General features: G+C 44.0%; 1 protein-coding gene across 1 annotated transcript in view; it reads right to left on the bottom strand.

The window, feature by feature from the left end:
- Nucleotides 1-16128: 16128 nt before the first annotated feature.
- LOC148147388 (uncharacterized) overlaps nt 16129-21964 on the bottom strand; it is a 94320-nt gene continuing 88484 nt past the window's right edge. The window contains exon 11 of the mRNA XM_087995610.1: nt 16129-16254. Coding sequence (XP_087851736.1) covers nt 16129-16254 — 126 coding nt within the window. The remainder of the gene's footprint in view (nt 16255-21964) is intronic.

Below are 21964 nucleotides of genomic sequence, written 5' to 3' on the forward strand. Positions count from 1 at the left end.
TCCAAACCTTGGTCAGGAAAGGGAAACTTTGAATTCAAACCTATCACTAGGTTGGAGACCGTTTGCAGGGTCTCTCAGATTAACTCCAAGCTTAAAGGACAGGGTCAGTCAGCACAAACTACTGAAGGAAACAAAAGTCTTTGGAATGTATCTAATAAAATATATGCTCAGATTTTCATACAGAAACCACATTGAAAATGAAGAGGGGGTTGACATTTCAAGAGCAAAAAGAACCTAAAATGTGACACCCAGAAAAGAAAGTGTCAGTGTTTCAGCGACTGGATCAGAACTGAAAAGCCAGAAAGGTCTCTTCTGAAGGACAAAGTGGGGGCTGCAGAAAGAGGCATCATCCGTGATAGACTCAATGAAAGATGTCAGAGAGGGTTTGCAGGTTCGATATAGTGTATATGGGGGGATGGTACAAGTCAGAAGGGTGTTGCATAGCGTGACAGCAGATCTCCTAGCGGGATACAAGCAGTACCATGAGTCCTCTCAAGTTTTGAAAATGTACCAAGGATGTGCACACACACTTCCAACAGGAGCACAGGAGATACCATATTCATCGAAGAGTTTGTGTGCATGTACCTAATGATCACCAGCATCATCGACAGGAGATAGAGCATGATGTCAGTCAGTGAGTAGCAGCGATTTGACACCAGAGCTGCCACTTTGGAGTTCCATCATCCAGCCGACCCCATGGTTCACCCTGAACACAACATTAAGATCATCACCTGTGCTACTTCGAGACTTCTGAGTTAATTGTAGGATTGCAGTATTCTTTCTGGCTGATGCTGCAATTTTGTGCATTTGGGCATCTTTCCATTCTTGTTAATAGATTCAGGGAGTGGTACAGGGAGTGGTACAGGCAGTGGTACAGGCAGTGGTACAGGCAGTGGTCTGGATAGTGCTGATTTTTTTGGTAGATTAAAGGTTTGAATATTAATAAGTTGTCATCAAACATAATGGGACTTGTAAGGCTTCATCTTGACTATGAGCCTAACTGAGAAAACAAACAGAGGAGTAACCATGAGAAAAGGGAAAAGGCTTTCAATCAGATACCATGTCAGCTAAGGCTGGTTCAGAAGCAATTTCTACCTGAATGTTAGCAATGAAAATAATTTGAGACTATTTCACTCAATTTACCAACTATTGCAGCGCAACCTCAGAGCTAAGCAGGGACAGCATTAATAATGCTGAAAATGTGTTGCTGGAAAGGCGCAGCAACTCAGGCAGCATCCAAGGAGCAGGAAAATCGACGTTTCGGGCATGAGCCCTTCTTCAGGGAACCATTAATAATGGCCATCAATCGGACTGTGGCTCTGAACTCTTAAGCTTCTGAGTTTCCCTGAGGCTGCAACAGCTTGCAGTTTTCAGTATACTCCTGCATGAGAGAGACTCTCCATTCAAAGGGAATGAAATTCATCCCAGTCCCTCTTGAAGGTGGAACAAATTGAAGGATTTCTTTGGATTGCAGCCTTTACACAGTGCGGGTTTGTCAATGAGCTCACACACAGTGCCTTGTGTATGATTACAGTTTACGTTTTACCATTTCCCTGAGCTAAAAGTAATTCCACTCCCTCAATGTGGGTCTGCTGTGTGACCACAGGTAACGTATCTTTCAGGTACATGCCCTTTATCCTGGCAGCAATTCTGACACATTCATTCTGTGGCAGTCCTCTGTGCCAGCTGTGCCCATTATCCTGGCAAGGCAAAGATTGGTCAATGATCAGCAGGATGACCTCATGATATGGCCCATGACTCCAGATGGGAACCTTGCACATGTGCACATGACATTGACATGCTCCCATTCTTTAGAACAGACCATTGATGTCCTGAAGCAATGTCCTGAACTGTTCTGGAAGAGCCCAGTCATCTCCAGCTGAGCAGGTGTCAGGATTTGTCCTGGTCTGCAGTATGTTTGTTATAATGAGAATGCCTGAACACAAGATCACACAATAGACTCCTGTAACAAGCTCAGACAGAGACTCTGATAGACCAGACTACAGAAGGCGGCCGCTGGGTTTATAGTGATCCAACGTCATCATGAGGCTTTCGCTGTCCCCTCTGAGTTGAGAAGCTGAGGAACAGGTGTAAGAATGGGAAGGGAGAAGTGGAAGAACAAAAACGATATCTGGAATGAGGCAGCCCCTTTCTGTTCAGGCTGGATGTGAACACATCATTCACAAGCAATACCAAGAATTTCAAAATAAAAACCGAAAGAACTGCAGATGCTGTAAATCAGAAACAAAAACAGAGAAAGTTCAGCAGGTCTGGCAGCATCTGTGAAGGGAAATCAGACGTAACGCTTCGGGTCCGGTTTCCAGAAACATTAACTCTGATTTCTCTCTGCAGATGTTGCCAGACCTGCTGAGCTTTTCCAGCAACTTCTGTTTTTGTACCTAGAATTTTAACTCCACTTCCAAGTCAGCGATTCCTTATTGGTTCTCTGTCACTGACCGTCACATTGTTTACTTTCCCCACAAAGCAAGAGTAAAAACCAACACAATGGCTGATGCTGTCTCCTCCAGAGCAGCTGAAACACACAGGGGCCTCTCCCCCCACTTCCTGCCTCCTCATCTGTGACCCACCCTGTCCTGCAAGAATGAAGTGAGTGTGTCCGTGAGTAACATGCAATGCTGATGCAGCTGTTCTGGTTGAATAGCTGGCAGTGTGTCAAAGTTGTGGGTATTATAAAAGTGTGAAGAGTGTGTGGATGAGGGAAAACGTGTGTGCGTTAAGGCAGTGTCTTTACTGATGGTTATTGTGTGTCAGTGGGTGGTGGATCTCTGATGACTCGAGATGTGACTGAGGGATTCTGAGTACACCGTGCACCTCTCCTATTCATTACGTCTCTTCTTTTCAATACCTCTTCCAATAAGATTTGCGGTGCATATCTGAAAGTCTGATCCATGCTGTCCCCGAGGATCAGCACTGTTGGCTGTTCCACAACCCTGATGTTTGAATGGTCTCAGCACCATCTGCAGCCAAAGAGCATCTCCCCATCTCGAAGTGGACACTGGCTTTAGACGATGTTTGACACACATGATACTGAAGCCTTTACTGATCTGTTTCGCCAATGATCAGCCCCGGGGCAGTGGTTGTATGTAGCAACAATGGAAATGAGGTAGCACAAAACTGATATCCTGTCTCCACCTCAATCAACAGGCATGGATTAATTGGACATCACAATCCCTGTACCTGCGTCCATCAGTAAACCCATACTGTCTCTGCAGTTATGATACAAACTGTTTCCATGATCCTCACACCAGGCCTCACTCCACGCTCTCTGACAATGACCATCACTGATGATCACACTAAAGTGGGAGACTCGATCAGTAAGAATTCCCTGTACTTTGGAGCACTCTCATCTTCAAGAACATGAAGGGGCTCTTACATACCTGAGAGGACACCCTGGGTCATTCTTGGTGGGCTGTTACGTACCTGAGAGGATACACTGGATCAGTCTTGGCGGACTGTTACGTCCCTGAGAGGATACCCTGGATCATTCTTGGAGGGCTGTTACGTCCCTGAGAGGATACCCTGGATCATGCTTGGAGGGCTGTTACGTCCCTGAGAGAATACCCTGGATCATTCTTGGCGGACTGTTACGTCCCTGAGAGGATACACTGGATCATGCTTGGAGGGCTGTTACATACCTGAGAGGATACCCTGGATCATGCTTGGAGGGCTGTTACATACCTGAGAGGATATCCTGGATCATGCTTGGAGGGCTGTTACATACCTGAGAGGATACCCTGGATCATGCTTGGAGGGCTGTTACGTACCTGAGAGGATACCCTGGATCATGCTTGGTGGGCTGTTACGTACCTGAGAGGATACCCTGGATCATGCTTGGAGGGCTGTTACATACCTGAGAGGATACCCTGGATCATGCTTGGAGGGCTGTCACGTACCTGAGAGGATACCCTGGATCATTCTTGGAGGGCTGTTACGTCCCTGAGAGGATACACTGGATCATGCTTGGAGGGCTGTTACGTCCCTGAGAGAATACCCTGGATCATTCTTGGCGGACTGTTACGTCCCTGAGAGGATACACTGGATCATGCTTGGAGGGCTGTTACATACCTGAGAGGATACCCTGGATCATGCTTGGAGGGCTGTTACATACCTGAGAGGATATCCTGGATCATGCTTGGAGGGCTGTTACATACCTGAGAGGATACCCTGGATCATGCTTGGAGGGCTGTTACGTACCTGAGAGGATACCCTGGATCATGCTTGGTGGGCTGTTACGTACCTGAGAGGATACCCTGGATCATGCTTGGAGGGCTGTTACGTACCTGAGAGGATACACTGGATCGTGCTTGGAGGGCTGTTACGTACCTGAGAGGATACACTGGATCGTGCTTGGAGGGCTGTTACGTACCTGAGAGGATACCCTGGATCATGCTTGGAGGGCTGTCACGTACCTGAGAGGATACCCTGGATCATGCTTGGAGGGCTGTTTCGTACCTGAGAGGATACACTGGATCGTGCTTGGAGGGCTGTTACGTACCTGAGAGGATACACTGGATCGTGCTTGGAGGGCTGTTACTTACCTGAGAGGATACCCTGGATCATGCTTGGAGGGCTGTCACGTACCTGAGAGGATACCCTGGATCATGCTTGGAGGGCTGTCACGTACCTGAGAGGATACCCTGGATCATTCTTGGTGGATCACACCACTGTGCAGCATCTTGGCAGATTGCTATTTAAATGCAATCTGTTATTGTTGAACCTGAAGGAAACCTAAAGCTTGAATCTGTCCCTTGCTGTTGTCCATCAGAAAGGTAACATTTCGGTGCTTTCTTTTGAGATGTTATCACAAACCTCTGGAACAGGTGGAACTTGAAACCAGGTTTTCTGGCTTAGAGGTAGGGACACTACCACTGTACCACAGTGTTTACTGTCACACTAACACACTGGTCACTTGTTTTTGTGTAGTGATGTACAACAAAGTGACTGATGTTAGCTTGAAGCACAAATATTTGATGATTAGGTTTTTAACCAAATATGGTCATTTTTATTCCATTCCTCCCCCACCCTGGTGTCCTCTGCTCATGTTACTCGGTATGGCCTTGGAAACTCTCACATTCAGGATGATGTACTTATCAAACACACAAAGAAATATCTGCTCAAAGCATCAATTTACCTCAGCAAGAGTTCAACAACTGTTTAAATAATGCTCAACAAGAACAAAAACTCTCGTCTCCGATAAAATGCTCAATAAGCAACAGGGAGAAAGGTCTATTATTTTAGTAACTTTTGATAAAATCCAACAGCTCATTACACACTTGGGAAAGTGATTAATTACCTGGAACAGTCTTGCATCCCTGAATAATATTACTTTACTCCGTATCGTTTTCGTTGTAATGTTGATGTTGTCCAGGAGAGTTGGTGGCAGACTGATCCCAATCGCTGGGTCAAAGGCAGAGATATTCTCCTGGGTTTTACATTCAATAGAAATAATACATTTGGTTAACTGACAAGAATCTGCAATGCCATTTCGCTCTTCCCTTTAGGAGTAACATGCTGAAGAAGTTTCAAACTTTTGGCCTTTTGTCCCACTTTAGGACTTGAGCACAAAAATTAAGGCTGACACACCAGTGCAGTACTGAGGGGGGGCTGCATTGTTGGAGGAGCTGGCTTTCAGATGGGATATTAAACGGAGGTCCCTTCTACCTGCCTGGTTGGATGTGAAAGGCCCTATGGCACCATTTTGAAGAGGAGCTCAGGAGTTATCTTTCAATCAACATCAGAAAAGCAGGTAATCTGGTCATTGTTATATTGCTGTTTGTAGGAGGTTGCTGTGCATGAGTTCACTGCCCTGTTTCCTACAACCGTGTCCACACTTCAGAAAGTACGTCACTGGCTGTAAAGTGGTTTGAGAAATGCCAGATAAATCCAATTTTTTTCTTTCTATTAAAAAAACCTGTTGACCTTTGGTGGAAATTCTAACACTCGCTGTGAGAGTTCTTTAGCAGCACTCAGAGCATCTTCCACCTCACAATATGGTACCAGAAGCCTGGGGCCTGCACAACCATCAAAGAAATGACAGTGGGACCAGAAAATAGAGGCGACTCACAAGATCAGAAATAGAATTATGGTCACCCTCAAACTGTTCAAACTCATTCCCAAAACTCTACTCATCTCAAAACAGAATTGGAATTTTAAATGTTTTAAGAGAGAACTTCTGAGGTAATTTTAATCTCACTTGTCCCGTATGAAATGGAGTCAAAGCAACCGACAGTTTTATGCTGCACTCAAATTTCCACCGTACTAATTTCAGTTCCCTCTCAATCTTCCGGTAAGTAACGGGGTCATTGAATCAGCTCCAGGATGGGGCCCTTACTCATTCCCTTCGTTAAGATATAGGAGGGGAAGTGTGTGAGCATGTACACAGGATTGTGTGTTTGTTTGTTATGCACTTGTTTGTATGTTATATAGAATCCCTACAGTGTGCAAGCAGGCCATTTGGCTCATCGAGTTCATACTGACCCTCCGAACAGCATCCCACCCAGATCCATCCCACTATGTTATCCCTGAAACCCTGCATTCCGTATGGTCAATCCACCTATCCTGCACATCCCTGGATCACATCCCCGCTTTAGCATGGCCAATTGCCTTACCCACACATTTTTGAACTGTGGGAGGACCCTGGAACACCCGGAGGAAACTCACGCAGACACGGCAAGAAGGTGCAGACTCCACACAGACAGACGGTCACCCAAGGCCGGAATCAACCCTGGGTCACTGGCTCTGTGAGGCAGCAGTGCTAACCACTGTTCCACCCAGTTGTGTAGTGTGTTTGTGTGTATTTATGTCTGTGTATGTGCATGTGTGTTTGTTTATGTATATGTGTCCGTGTTTGGGTGCATGGTGTGTGTGTGTGTGTGCGCGTGTATGTGTGTGTGAATGTGCGTGTGTGTGTGTATGTGTGTGTGAATGTGTGTGTGTGCGTGTGTGTGCGTGTGTGTGTGAATGTGCGCGTGTGTGTGCGTGTATGTGTGTGCATGTATGTGTGTGCGTGTATGTGTGTGCGCATGTGCGTGTGTGCGTGTGTGTGCCCGCGCTTGTCTGTGCATGTGTGTGTGTCTGTGCATGTGTGTGTGTGTCTGTGTGTGTGCATGTGCGTGTCTGTGAATGTGTGTGTGTCTGTGTGTGAATGTGTGTGTGTGTGTGCGTGTGTGTGTCTGTGTGTGTGCGCGTGTGTGTCTGTGTGTGTGTATTTGTGTGTCTGTGCGTGTGCGTGTCTGTGAATGCGTGTGTGTGTGCGTGTGTGCATGTGTGTGTCTGTGAATGTGTGTGTGTGTGTGTGTGTGTGTGTCTGTGTGTCTGTGAATGTGTGTGTGTGTGTGTGTGTTGCATGGTCAGAGGTCTTGGTGGAGGTGGAACAGAAAGAAAGTGAATGTCACACGTTCAAACTCGGAGCAATAACAGAGAAAGAGAGACTGCACTATGAAGAGAAAGTGGGGACACATGACTTCCAGCCACTCGTCCTGCCAGCAGGACTCTAACTGGGACACGAGAGGATTTCCACATACACTCACCGTATCTGCATTAGGGAACTGGAGACCTGGGAAATTTTCAACTTCGGTATCTTGAACGTAGAATATTACATTCTCTGTTTCAATAACTTGACAGTCTTCAATCAGTAATTTGTTTTCCAAAGCTGAGATGATCGAAGCTCTGCATAAGATTGGTAAAGGAAGAATGTTACTGCCTCGACAGTAATGGAGGGCTGGAGTTCAGCAGCAGTGGGCTCGGGATAACTTGCTGCATCAGGACAAATAGTTTCACACAGTGCATTGGCCTGAGGCCCACACTGCACTCGAGTGTCCGTCTGGGTGAAGGAGGTGAAGGAGAGAGGCCTGAAGCCCATGGGGAGGCTATACAGCCGGCTCATGAGGATCTTTATCTTGAGTGTAAATACAGCACTTCCTCATGGTGCAACCAGACCTGTTTGCTCATTTGGTACGGATCTAAATGTGAGGCTGCATTCCTGATTACAATATTTCACACATTTTCTTCCTGTTAGCATCCTGGGATCTGCCCAGTGCCTTGAGCAGTTTGCTCTTGGCCAAAGAGTGTCCTGGTTCTGCACAATGCCATCCAGACAATGCTCATTGATTACGTTCTCTGCATAACATGCAGCACTCGCAAGAAATAAGACAGAATGATGCCAATCAATTGGCCTGGAGATATCTGGTAGGGTCAGACCAGTTTGTGCAGAGGCACTGGGTGACTTTATCAGACCCATTAGGTTTATTCAGTCATTAGCCACAACAAAAACTAAGTAATTGATAGGAGATATCATTCTGAGGCCCGGAGTAGGGAAAGGATAGCTCCCAGGAAGCTCAGTTATTCAACAAGACAGTAGATTTTTGCAAATGGCAATGGGGGAGTGCTGAGGGAAGGGAGGATCAGAAGCTTCAGGAAATGCAGGATGGCGCTGAACAAAGTAGGAAGACACTGCACACTCGCTGCACTTGGTAGGATTACAGATAGTGGTGTTTATCACCAATGTGATTCAGGAAAGTGACTAAATTACCTTCATCTATACATGTATAGATCTGGGAGTCAGTTAGCTTGGTTGGCTGGATGGTTGGATTGTTTTGCAGAGTAATTTCATTACCATGGGTTCAATCCCCTTACTGACCCTCCTTCTCAAACACCCCATCCCCTCACCTGAAGTGTGGTGACTTTCAGGTTCAATCACCTCCAGTAATCTCTCTCCATGAGGGAGTAGGTCAGTGATCTTCTAAGATTATGACAACTTTACCTCTTCTATAAATCTACAATATGATTTTTAAAATGTTTCAGGATTTAAGTGTTTTACATGATTGAGATATGAGATCTGGCTGTCTGAGTAATTCCATAGAAGTACACAATCACAGTAGGTTTATTCATGATTAATTATAAAACAGAGAGATAGAGAAAGATATTCAGGGTATTCCAGATGTGTAGAAGCAGAAGACTTTGTAACTAAGAAAGATGGATGGTAGGGAGGGTTATAGTCACAGAATAAGGGGTCAGCCAGTTAGGACCAAGGCAAGGAGGAAGGTCGTGTTGGGAAATGTCTTCATTTCTTTTTAAAGACAAAAGCCACATTGCACTGACTGAGGATTACAGTCACAGAAAGCATCATCACTTGTACATTCTACATTTTAAACCATTGAAATGGAAACACCCTGTCTGCCAGGCTGCACCAAGAGAAATAGCCTTGAAAGAGTGTGAATGGGTGCCAATCCTTATCGCATGAACAAAGGTCAACAAACAATCCAACAGGTAAACTCAATGGGCTGGTGACACACCATGAGGTGGAGGCAGTGACAAGCAATCGAGGAGCGCTCTAGGAGCAGTTGGCTCACTTCCCACAACTGAGAAGGGGATCGCGGAGGTCCCTGTGCTCAACAGGAGAATGAGCTTCTAACAGAGGTCGGTCGTGAGAAGGGACCAAGGAGGACTCTGGGAGAAGACAGCTCGCTCACTCCAACTGAGAAGGGGATTGTGGAGGACCCAGTATCGAAGAACAGTCTCAAAGAACAGTCGTACCAAAGAGTGGTCACTCCACAATGTGATGGCCAGGCAGTAGGAGTGTAGAGATGGCAGGTGAGTGAGTGACTGAAAGGAATTGAGACAGCAGATCCAGGAAACTCAGGATTCCATGGAGTTGTCTAACGGGTCTGGCATTTTAGATCCCTATTTAGTGAGCAATGTGACTGAATTGGGGATGGATGACTCGAAGGAAAACCACAATACCATGGTGCATGAAGGTACTCTGGGAAAAGAGAGAGGGGCTGAGAGGCAGATTAGGGAGACGGTAGCAGTTGGTGACTCAATAACTCGAGCAATAGACAGACAGTCTGGTTTGCAGATGAGATGGTGAGTCCCGTATGCTCTGCTGCTTTCTGGGTGCACAGATTTGGGATGTAATGTAACGGCTGGATAAACTTCTGGTAGGGAGGGTGAAAAACCGATGGCTGTTCACGTGGGAGCCAATGACACAGGGAGGGATAGCAAGGAGGTCTTGCAGGATCAGCTTCTGGAGGTAGGGAGTAGGTTGAAACGCAGCACCTCCAGGGCAGGAATCTCAGGAATATTCCCTGTGCCATGAGCTTCACCATTTAGGCAAAGACAGATCAGGGAGGTAAATATGTGGCTTGAGGCCTTGTGCAGGAGGGAGGGGTTTAGATTTTATTACGAGTGGGATCACTTTTGGGAAATAGGAGATGGGCTTCACCAAAACAGAAATGGAAATAATCTCCTGGCTGAGAGACTAAATAGTGTAGTGAGTGTGGGTTTAAACTTGTAAGGCAGGGATGTGGGTTAACTAATGGACCTAGTTTTGGAGGTACCAGAGAGGGCTAAACAGAGAAGATGGAGAACAGGGAAAAGGAAGTGAGGGAAGGATTGAGTGTTGACGGTGAACAAAGACATGGTTGCCTTCCATTGGGCAAGGAAGGGCAGGATAAATTGTATGTATGTAAATGTACGGAGTATAGTGAACAAAACTGGGGACAGGAAACAGAGATTTGTCTCGTGGGATATGATGTAGTAGCAGTGAGGGAATCTGTATGGTTAGAGGTGAGAAACTGGAAGGGAGTGGTGACCTTGTTACATATTTATTATAGACGTCCAAATAATGGGGAGGAAATAGAAAAGAACATTTGCAGGCAGATTATGGAAATCTTCAAGACAAGTTGGATTGTGATCGTTGGTGATTGCAATTACCATAGGGTAGACTAGTCAGTAAACAAGTGTGCAGGAGAACAGTGTGGAACAGTACATTCCCAGTCCTACAGAGAGGGAGCAGTATTGGATCTGGTCCAAGGAAACAAGGGAGGCCAAGTGGAGAATGTCAGAGTAGGGGAGCATTTGGGAAATAGCGATCATAGTATTAATCGTGTTTGATATTATGTTGGCAAAGGATCAAAATCAGTCAAAAAGGCTGGCAGCACTCCAGGTAGAGAAGTTGCCTGACCCAGATGGGATGCATCCTTTATTGCTGAGAGAGAATACGTGAGTCTTTGACAGAAATTGTTTAGCTCTCTCTGAGCACAGATTTAGTTCTGGGGAACTGGAGGATTGCAAAGTGACATCATTGTTTAAGAAAGGGCAAAGGATAACCCAGGAAACTGCAGACCTGTCAGCTTGTTATCAATAGGAGGCAATCTGATGGCAGCTATAACAGGGGATAAGGTAACGATATACCTATAGACAGTCAACACGGTTTTGTCAAGTTTCAGCAGTATCTGACAAACTTAATTGAGTTCTTTGTTGAGGTGAAACAGGCAGTGGAGAGGGTAGTGCTGTGGATGCTGTACATTTGGACTTGTAGAAAGCATCTGATCCGGTGCCACACGGCAGGATGGTTCGTGAATTAGAAAGGTTTAGGATTGATTGGTCCTTGGCAGCATGGGACCAAGGCTACAAGGTCGAAAACAGACGGTAGGTGTAGATGAGCATTTCTAAGACTGGAGATGAGTTGAAACTGTTGTTCCCTGGGGTCTGGTGTTGGGACCCTTGCTTTTTCTGATTCATACAAATGATTTGAAGTTGGGTGTTAAGGGTAAAATCTCTAACTTTGCAGATAACACTAAGCTCAGGAGAATAGTGAATTGGGAAGAGGATACTGAGGGACTTCAGAGGGACATTGACAAGGTGACCAAATAGGCAGACACCTGGCAGATGAATTTCAAAGCAGAGAAATTTGAGGTGATACATTTTGGTAGAAGAATCACGATACAGAATCCAGGCTCAATGGTACCACCCTGAGGGGAGGTACAGGAGCAGAGGGAACTCAGGGGTCATGTGGATGATTCTCTGAAGGTGGTCAGACAGTTTGAAACAGTTATTGAGAAAGCGTATAGGATCCTTGGGTTTATATAGGAGCCAAATGTATAAAAGCAGGGAGGTGATGCCATACCTCTGTAAATCATTGGTCAGACCACATTTGAAGCATTGTATTCAGTTCCAGGCACCTTATTTAAGGAAGGATGTTAAAGCCCTGGAGCAAGTGTAAAGGAGATTTACCAGAAATTTCAGGATTGCCAGCAAGAGAGCTGGGAGTGAAATGAGGAGAAACTTCTTTCCTCAGAGAGTCGCTAAGATTTGGAACGTGCTGCCAGGGAGAGGGATGGAGTCAGATTCCATTTCAGCTTCCAAAAGAGAACTGGATATATATTTGAAAGTAATGGATTACAGGGGTACAGAGATAGGGCTAGAGACTGGGACTGGCTGGGGAGTGCTTTCAGGAGCCAGTACAGACCAAATGGATCAAAGGGCCTCCTTCTGTCCTCTGATATTCTATGATTCAATAATTCAAGGACTAATCATTTGGACAATGGGATTCTGGCTAAGAGAGGAATTCCCAGCCATGATTGAATCAAGTTCTAGCTGGACTGTACTTACCAGTGTCACACTTGGGTAACTGGGCAATTGGACAGACAATGCCATGTGACAACAAACCTCTTTATATGTTTAAGCAGCTGCCTTACTGGGCAAACATCTGAGACACTGAAGAATGAAAAGCAGGAGTGGGTTCTCCTTGTTGTCGCTTTCTCTCTATCCAGTTTGCAAGTTTTGAACCCTGTCAGCTGATCTTGACTATCCACCTGCCACAGACCAAGGTTGTAAAAAGAACTCAACCTATCGCTGCTGTCTCCACACAAAATGGATAAACCATCAATCGACATCTTTAAGCCACATCGATGCTGAAATTAACACAACCAACAAATTCAGTCTGGAGTAAGTCATCAGTCTTCAAGAACTATGTACCCCTTCAATATTATTGGACTCTAAATTGGATGATCTACCCTCCTAGTCTGTCACTTTAGCCCTAACATCAGATGCATGTACTTTTCCCACAAACAATGTTAAACTGACAGGAGGTGTTGCAACTGGTTTCCCTCTTTTTCCTATCTTAAATAATTAGTAAATTTCCAATCCAATGCACAATTCTCAAAACAAGGTAGACTTGAAATTATGATGCACTGACTGCTTCAATACCTATAGGAGGAAACATCAGAGGTTGGGAATTTAACTAAACCAAGTCCCATTATTTTTTCCATTCAATTTTCTGAAACTGATATTGAAGCCTTGATTTATGTTCCGTTTTCCCTCTTGCAATGGTCACATTGCTGTGGAAAGACATGCAAAATACTAACTTCACAAAATGTCAATATCTTTCATGGAATTTCATTTTCGAAATGCAAAGTACATGTTAGGGAATTTCATGGTGACATAGTGATAGCCCTTGGAAAATGTAATTGTTAGAACAGTTTTCAATTCTCAATGACAAAGACAACCTATACATTAAGATCTTCTACCTGGTTGGAAAATTAAATCACTTCACATCATTACAGTTTTATGGACATTATCCGTCCCTCAAGAGCATTTCAGTCTCCTCGGAAACAAACTGTGACCTCACATCGTAGATTAAGATCCTGGCTAAGGCAAAAATGAGTCTGTTTGAACTTAACACTGAGTTTAAAGGGGCCTGCTAATTTTAGGTTTCCTTCATGTTTGAATCATATGCTGCTATCTTTTCCCTTCCAGTGAAAATGGAATCTGTCAGAAATGCATCCAACAGTTTCACATCTGGGTCGTGTCCACCATTTTAATGGGTATAGGAGTCTCCAGGACTCCACTGGAAACCAGATCTTTGTGTCTGTTGCAGCATTGCCTTTCTTTGTGTTTAATTAGCTCAACTCTCCCTCAAACACTCATATTAGAATAATCTTCGAATATTAACCACTGTATTACTCAGAAGATCTTTTCAATCTTGTGATGACAGCAAGACCTAAAAGGGCAGGATAATAGGCCACAGATGGAAAGAAATTTACAATCATGAGGGAAATGCTGTTGAGCAAACTGTTGGAGCTTTGTGCTGACAAGTTTCTCTGGTCCGGATGGACTCCATCCAAGTGACTTAAAAGTGGTGGCGAGTGAAAGTAGATATGTAGTTTCTCATATTGCACAGTTTGCTGGATTTGGGGAAATATCTGTTCCAGTGGAAGATAATTAATGCAATTCCTTTATTCAAAATCTGTCAGAGCGAAAATATTAGAAGCTATGATCAAAGATATTATCATAGAGCACTTAAAAAAATTGAAAATAATTAGGCAGAGTCAACAAGGCTGTGTGAAAGGGAAACCATAACAAAATGAATTAATTTACTAGAGCTCTTTGAAGAAGTAACATGTGCTGTGGAAAAGGTGGATATACTGCACTGATTTCCAGAAGGCACCATGTCAAAGGTTAGGGAGGAAAATAAAGCCTGAGGGTATAGGGTATAACACATTGATATGGACCGAAGATTAACTCATTAACAGGAAACAGAAAGGCGGCATAAATAGGCCTTTTTCTGGTTGGCAAGGTGTTACAAATAATGTGCCTCAGGAATCAATGCTGGGGCTTCCAACTTGTATAATTTATATAAAGGAATTGGATGAAGAAACCTAAGGCAGAATTGCTAAATTTGTTGATGACACCAAAATAGGTAGAATACAGAGTCATGAATAGGACAGATTGAGGCTACAACAGGTTACAGAGAAATAATTGGGTGAAGATTTGATGAATGGAGTATAATGTGGGAAACTGCAACTACCCCGTTTTAGAGAAATAAAACAGAAACATTTCTAAATGGAGAGATTGTAGACCTTTGTGAAACACAGCAATCTGGGTTTATTAGTGAATTAATCACAGAAATCTAGCATGCAAGTACAGCAAGTATTTAGGAATGCTGTTAGAACGTAGTTGTTTATTGTGAGAGGGATTGAATACAAAAGTGGGAAGGTTGTGCTCCAGTTATGCAGGGCACCAGTGAGATCACATCGGTGGATCTATGTATAACATTAATCCCTTATTTAAGGAAGGATGGAAATGAAGGAGGAGGTTTAAGAGACCCAAGTGGGCATGTTGGCTAATGAGAAAGGTTTGGACAAACTAGTCTTGTAAATGCTGGAGCTGAGAAAAGTAAGAGGGGACTTGATTGAAATGTAAGACCTGGAAGGAATCGAAGTGGAGGATGTGGAGATGATGTTCTTTCTTTATGGGAGAACCCAAAACTAGAGGTCACTGTTTAAAAACAAAGGGTTTAAAGATGGAAATAAGGGGAGTTGTTTTCTCTCAGAGGATCATGTATCTTTGGAACACTCTTCCTCAAAAGATGGCGGAAACAGAAACTTTGAGTATTTTTAAGTCAGAGGTAGATAGATTCTTGGTAAGGGGTGAAAGGTTATGGAAGGAGGAGGCAGAATGTGGAGTTGAGGTTACATTCAGAACAGCAACCCCTCCCCCCACTCCCATGATCTTCAATAAGATCTTCAATGGCAAGGACAGGCTCAAGGGGCCAGATAGCCTATTTCTGATCCTGACTCATACGTACATATATTATGTTTTACACTGTCTCCTTTAATTCAAGGTCAATCGTAATAGTTTGGAGCGGGTGTGTGACCTCTTCCAAACCTCCTGGTGACAAGCTCATGTAACCTCATATTATGTCTGCCCAGAGATAGACCCATGTGACTTCTTGGTCTGCAGACATAAAGTCAAACTGAACCTTTTTCAAGGTTAGGCACAAGCTTAACATCTGGATACAACAGAGACGGCAGCTGGCCTACACTCACAGGCTCAGAGTTAGTCTGACTGAACAATATGGGGAATAAAACAGTTGCTGCTTTGTCACAATGGTGTAAAGGTCTAATTTCATGTTAACTCGCAAGCAGAATATACATAGTACTCCAGCTTGAGACCAATAATTCCAACTGTTCAATCTAATCTTCATACCTGAAGGATCTCATCTCTGGAACATTCTCAGAAACTTCTTCAACACTCTCTAACATTCATCTAAAGTGTGGTACCCCAGCACCTGACACAATACTCCAACTAAGGACTCACCAGTGTCTGAGACAGGTTCAGCATCCTCTCCCTGTTCTATTATTCTGTTAATAAAGTGAAGGATGCTTTATTCTTTGTGCTGTCAGCTTTAATGACTCACACACATGTACCCCCAGGTCTCTCTGCTCTTGCACATTCTTTAGAATAATTGCCTTTGTTTCATACTGTCTCTCTATGTTCTTTCTAACAAAGTGCATCACCTCACACTTTTTTGCATTGAATCTTCTATGTCCAGTCTACCATCCCATCAATGTCCTTTTGAGGTGCTGCACTACTAGCCTCACAGTTTACAGTGTCTTGAAGTTTTGTATCTTCTACAAACTTGGAAGCTTGGCCCCTATACTCCATGATCTAGAATTTTAATATAAGTCAGGAAAAACAAGGGTTCCAATACTGATCCCAGTTTGGAAACTTGTCATCTCTCAGGAGAACATTCTCTCAGACAATGCACATTGATCTCTGTGGAGAAACTGCTTCATACAGCACGAGTTCTGTTGGAGACACACACAAACATGGAAGGGTAAAACTCCCAGATGAATGTCCATTGTAGCGATGTTGATTTCCGTACCAACTGCTGCCCTACTCAGAGTATACACAAATATTAACATGAGTTCGCAGAAGGAGTAGGCCACTGAGTCCCATTTGTGCAGACATTTTTAAATGGCAATGTAACATGTAACACACTTAAATTATTTTGCAAGCTCGATCCAGCCGTTAGGAAAGAGACCAGAGTGGTTCAAACATTGGGGATGCTGGTTTCACAAGACAATGGCTTGCTTTCTGTAGTTCCTTTCTGGGAATAGGTATAATTTCCAGCACTTGTCCTGAAGTGTATTGGGCTCCACACATGTAGTGAAACAGAATAGGGATGTGTGCAAAATATAATGAGCATTCCATGGAAGCAACACAGAAATGTGCAAGTTTAACGCCTTATATCAAGAAAGATTTCTCCATTTGATACCAATTTTACCTGAGCTTGCTGATGGTAAAAGAAGCAATATAAATCCTAATTTCTGCCCCCCTATTTATCACTCTGGCAAAGGATTTTCATGGATAACACTAGCATGAGGCTAGAGCAGAATATCCTGTTCTCACTGGTGTTCTCACAAGCTTGGAGACAGGGAGGGTAAATAATTAGGTGGGATGGTGTTTTACCTGAACCCTGTTGACTTCCCATCTTCACCAGAATTAGGGTCTGGGCTGCAGCTAGACTTCCCCACCATGCTCATAGTCAAGGCCCTTAAGTGCTGAAAATGTGTTGCAGCATCCAAGGAACAGGAGAGTCGACGTTTCGGGCATAAGCCCTTCTTCAGGAATGAGGAAAGTGTGTCCAGCAGGCTAAGATAAAAGGTAGGGAGGAGGGACTTGGGGGAGAGGCGTTGGAGATGCGATAGGTGGAAGGAGGTCAAGGTGAGTGTGATAGGCCGGAGTGGGGTGGGGGCAGAGAGGTCAGGAAGAAGATTGCATGTTAGGAAGGTGGTGCTGAGTTTGAGGGATTTGACTGAGACAAGGTGGGGGGAGGGGAAATGAGGAAACTGGAGAAATCTGAGTTCATCCCTTGTGGTTGGAGGGTTCCTAGGTGGAAGATGAGGCGCTCTTCCACTAACCGTCGTGTTGCTATGGTCTGGCGATGGAGGAGTCCAAGGACCTGCATGTCCTTGGTGGAGTGGGAGGGGGAGTTGAAGCGTTGAGCCACGGGGTGGTTGGGGTTGGTTGGTCCAGGTGTCCCAGAGGTGTTCTCTGAAACATTCTGCAAGTGCGAATAATGGATCACAAGATGGCCTCATCACTCCACCTCTGCTGGGATTAACGCAGCTACAAGTGGGCATGGTGCTATGTGGCGTGCTGGACTGATCAAACTGTGTGGACTGCTTGTCATCTCTGGGGAGAGTGTGTGTTGGTGTCCTTCAATCAGAGGCAATCAGGAACTAATTGAGGGATAGCAGATAAGGAAGGGATGGGCTGATGAGAGGTGCCCCTGCATTTGTTTCCTACCCTCCTGGCCCCTTTTTCCCTGCAACTTCCCACAGCACTATCCCTGCTACATTAGTGGGCGGCACGGTGACACAGTGGTTAGCACTGCTGCCTAACAGCACCGGAGACCCAGGCTCAATTCCCGCCTCAGGCGACTGACTGTGTGGAGTTTGCACGTTCTCCCCGTGTCTGTGTGGGTTTCCTCCGGGTGCTCCGGTTTCCTCCCACAGTCCAAAGATGTGCAGGTCAGGTGAATTGGCCATGCTAAATTGCCCGTAGTGTTAGGTAAGGGGTAAATGTAGGGGTATGGGTGGGTTACGCTTCGGCGGGTCAGTGTGGACTTGTTGGGCCGAAGGGCCCGTTTCCACACTGTAATGTTAGGTAATTTAATCTAATCTAATTACTGACCAGTGGTGTGGCTCCTCCAGGAGCCTGGGATTTGGGGGAGCCGGTGGGGAGGATCCTTCTGACATCATCCATGACCACCTCAGTGGCACTGCCGAGCACATCAACTGCCAGCAGCTCTCACTGTATGGCACTGCTACCCAAAGGGTAATGATTCCAAGGAAGGCTCTGTCAATCGCCGTGCCACTGCCTGATTGGCATGTGGTTTGGCTGGTATTTGTCCTAAAGAGACACAATGGGTCTCTTGCTGACTCTCTCCAGTCATCAGGTGAGACCTCTGATATTTCAACAAGACTGCCTCGGGTACCTCCTTCAGACTGGGATACGAGCACAGAGTAGGTTCAAACAGAGGGAACAGCCCGAAAAGCACCAAGTATTATTGAACATAGAGTCTAGTTAAAACCCATAGTACTGGGATGATATCTAAATGAACTGTGTTGTGAGGCTGACAATGCCCTCTGGGAGAATGATTATTTACGTGTCAGGAGTGTGGTTGGTAAATCTCTGGATGAATTTGTTCACTATTTCAACTGCAGCCATGCAGTGTTCACTTCCATCAAGCTGGCACTGCAAATGTTCACAAGTCTCAGTTGGCCCTGAGTGGAGAAGGAGAGGATTAAATAATCAGGTCAATACAAATCAGCTCCAGCCCTTCGAAATACCAACAGGAAAACACCCACAGTATGGTCTCGGGGTAAACCCGCTTTGTTTTATTCTGAGAGTGGAATTCCTTTCTCAGCTCTTTCATTAACTGGTTAATGAGTTTGAGAGAAATTTCCAGATTTGACTCAAATCGATCAGTGAAATCTTCAATTAAATTGTAAGCAGCAAAGTTTCAAACTGGTGCATCAATCAGTTCATTACAAATAATTTAAACAGTAATATTCCCACTATGTTACTATGCTTTTACAATGATTCAAACTTGTCAAATATTTCAAAAAATTAGAATAATTATTAACTGGGACCACAGCAAATCCACAATCTGACAGAGGGATCATTTGGACCAATTTACATGAAGAACCTTCTGTCATAGAGAAACAATGGAGCATAATGAAACGGACAGACTGTAACCTCTCCAATCCAGAATGTTCAGGATCAAGGTATCTCTGGATACTGGAATTTTCTGGATTAAAGAATAATGTTAGAAAACAAAATTGGAGAACATCAAACTTATAAATATTCACCTACAGCGTAAAACACCGATAAAACATTATAAAGCAGTAAAAATATTGCGTTACTTATGCCCCATTTCCACTCACAAAGTATTGGACTAAAATGTGCTTAAAGTTAATCAAATCCACTCAGAACATTTCTAGAACACTCATGTTTCTAAACTCTAGATTTCTAGACTGCAGAGGCTGGAGTTTATTTCCAATTTTATATCTCATTTACACAGTCGAAATAGTTTGGGATCTAATTGTCTCTTTATTCACTGATGGGTTCCTATCTTCATTCAGTGAACGGGGATTCAGTTTTTAGAATTCTGTTTCCTGTGGGTTTGTTTGTGAAGTGAAGCTAATTAAGATGTCACTCCACAGATTTTGCTAAACCGCTTATCAGAATTGGTTAAAAATGGTCTGCAATATCCAAACTTCCACATAAAAGCTCAATCCTGTAACGTATGTTGGAAATGTCCACATGAGGCCATGACCTGGAGGTTCTGGTCTCACTCCGAGGCTTGACAGTTAAAGATGGGGTGTTCATAAACAAAAAACAAAATTGCTGGAAAATCTCAGCAAGTCTGGCAGCATCTATGAAGAAAAATCAGAATTAACGTTACGGGTCTGGTGACCCTTCCTCAGTTCTGAAACGTTAACTCGGATTTCTCTTCATAGATGCTGCCAGACCTGCTGAGCATTTCCAGTGACTTCAGTTTAGTGACCACTTCTAAATGCTTCTACCATATGGCAATGGCAGATGGCATGAGCAGCCGTGGTGAGATATCGAAATGAATTAGACCTTTGACCGTCACCCTCAATAGTTCCAGGCTTCAACATGTGTCTAACAGTACATGTTACCACAACATTTCAGATCCCTTGAAGTGGCCAGTGAGCTCAGTTGGCTGGATGGCTGGTGAGTATCAGATTGGTGCCCCCAGCACACAGATGTCCTCCAATCTAACTGGGGTGGGTTCAAGACCCTTCTCCTCACTCCATTCATGGTGGAGATTGATGGGCTGTGAGTTGGACCTCTCTTCAGGCAGAGAACTGAAGGAAGCCATGACAAACCTCCACCATCTGCTACAAGCAGCCATGCTGTCCCAATAAAGCAGCAGCAAAGAGAATTACAGTACTTAATTTTTCTGGAACAGGATCATTTCACGACCCCATTGTTCATGTTGCACACATCAGACAGCTCACTAATCATTGCTGCATTATAAAGTGACTGATGCACTAATTGGGTGCATGGCACCAGCTTCACCAACAGGGCAGGGAGAGTGGTTCCTTCTACATTTCTGGCCCTCCCAGGCTGTAAGGAGTCACCGATTAGTCCGATATTTACATTGAGGGCCAGAACTGTATTTAATTAATCCAGTCATGGGATTCAGTTCCATTAGTAAGGAATGGTTTGTGATCACTGGCAACAGAATATTTATGTAAAAGTCTGTCTTCCTGACAATATCCATAATCTGCGAATGCTTTAAATGATTCATTGGTGGAAAGATGTACTTCCCATAGTTGTGTGGTAAGTAACCAATGAGGAAACCTTTTACTATACTCCAGGTTGGTTACGATGAGATCCTCACCAAAGCAGACACTCTTGATGAGCAGTTGGATTTGAATTGTCAAACAGCTGAGACCTTGCTGCTGGATTATTAATCCACGAGGGAGTTGAGGTTTACAGTGATTGGGCGGGAAAGTGAAGATTAGGCCAAGGTCGGATCTGCCATATTCTTTTTTTTAAGTTTAAAGTACTCATATGTAATGGGATTTTTGCCAGTATTTCCGTCAATGGACATACAATTGAGCTGAGTTTAAATTTCTGATGGAACTGTCTCACAGAGGTCCAACTGCCGCAGACCTCAATGTGTGATAGCAAAGGGCGTCTATCACACAACAGTCATGTACAGTACCCTGAAATATCACAGAAAGGGTCCTTAATGGCAACCTCATTGCTTAAGAAAATTGTAAGTTGTTGATGTAAACTGATTTAACTTGAGATGTACATTGTCCAGATCAGAATAATATATTTATAAAATCATTTAATTACCTGCTGAAGAGGGTGTGCTGATGCTTGATTCCTAAAGTGGAAATTTACAGCATCAGATAAGTTTTCAATCAAATAAATGTTTATAAATAACAGAATGGAGATACTGAATAATAATTGGACCTTACCGGGGGTGTTTCACAGGCTCTGCCTGTCACTGGGGGAGTGACATTGACATGATTGGAAAGGTTACTCTGTGTTGTAAATTTAAATGGGTCAGCACTTGGTACAAAGGCAAAAATGTCCTGGAAAGAAATATGATAAAAATATTGAAACAGATCATCTGAAAGTAAAAGTTCATACCATAAATATTTTATAGAGGTTTTTATTTCCAATTTGTTGTCAGTCGTTCTAGTAAGTGTTCAGTGAAATAAGCAAGGTTTATCTATTTTTAGTGCATAAATTAATTAGAAATAGAGATGAGAAAATACCCATTGCCCTGATATTTCAGGTGACACTGTTTTACAACAGAGTG

This window comes from Chiloscyllium plagiosum, unplaced genomic scaffold, assembly GCF_037043375.1.
Source record: "Chiloscyllium plagiosum isolate Xiang-an unplaced genomic scaffold, Cpla_swu_hap1 HiC_scaffold_17, whole genome shotgun sequence".
Taxonomy (NCBI): domain Eukaryota; kingdom Metazoa; phylum Chordata; class Chondrichthyes; order Orectolobiformes; family Hemiscylliidae; genus Chiloscyllium; species Chiloscyllium plagiosum.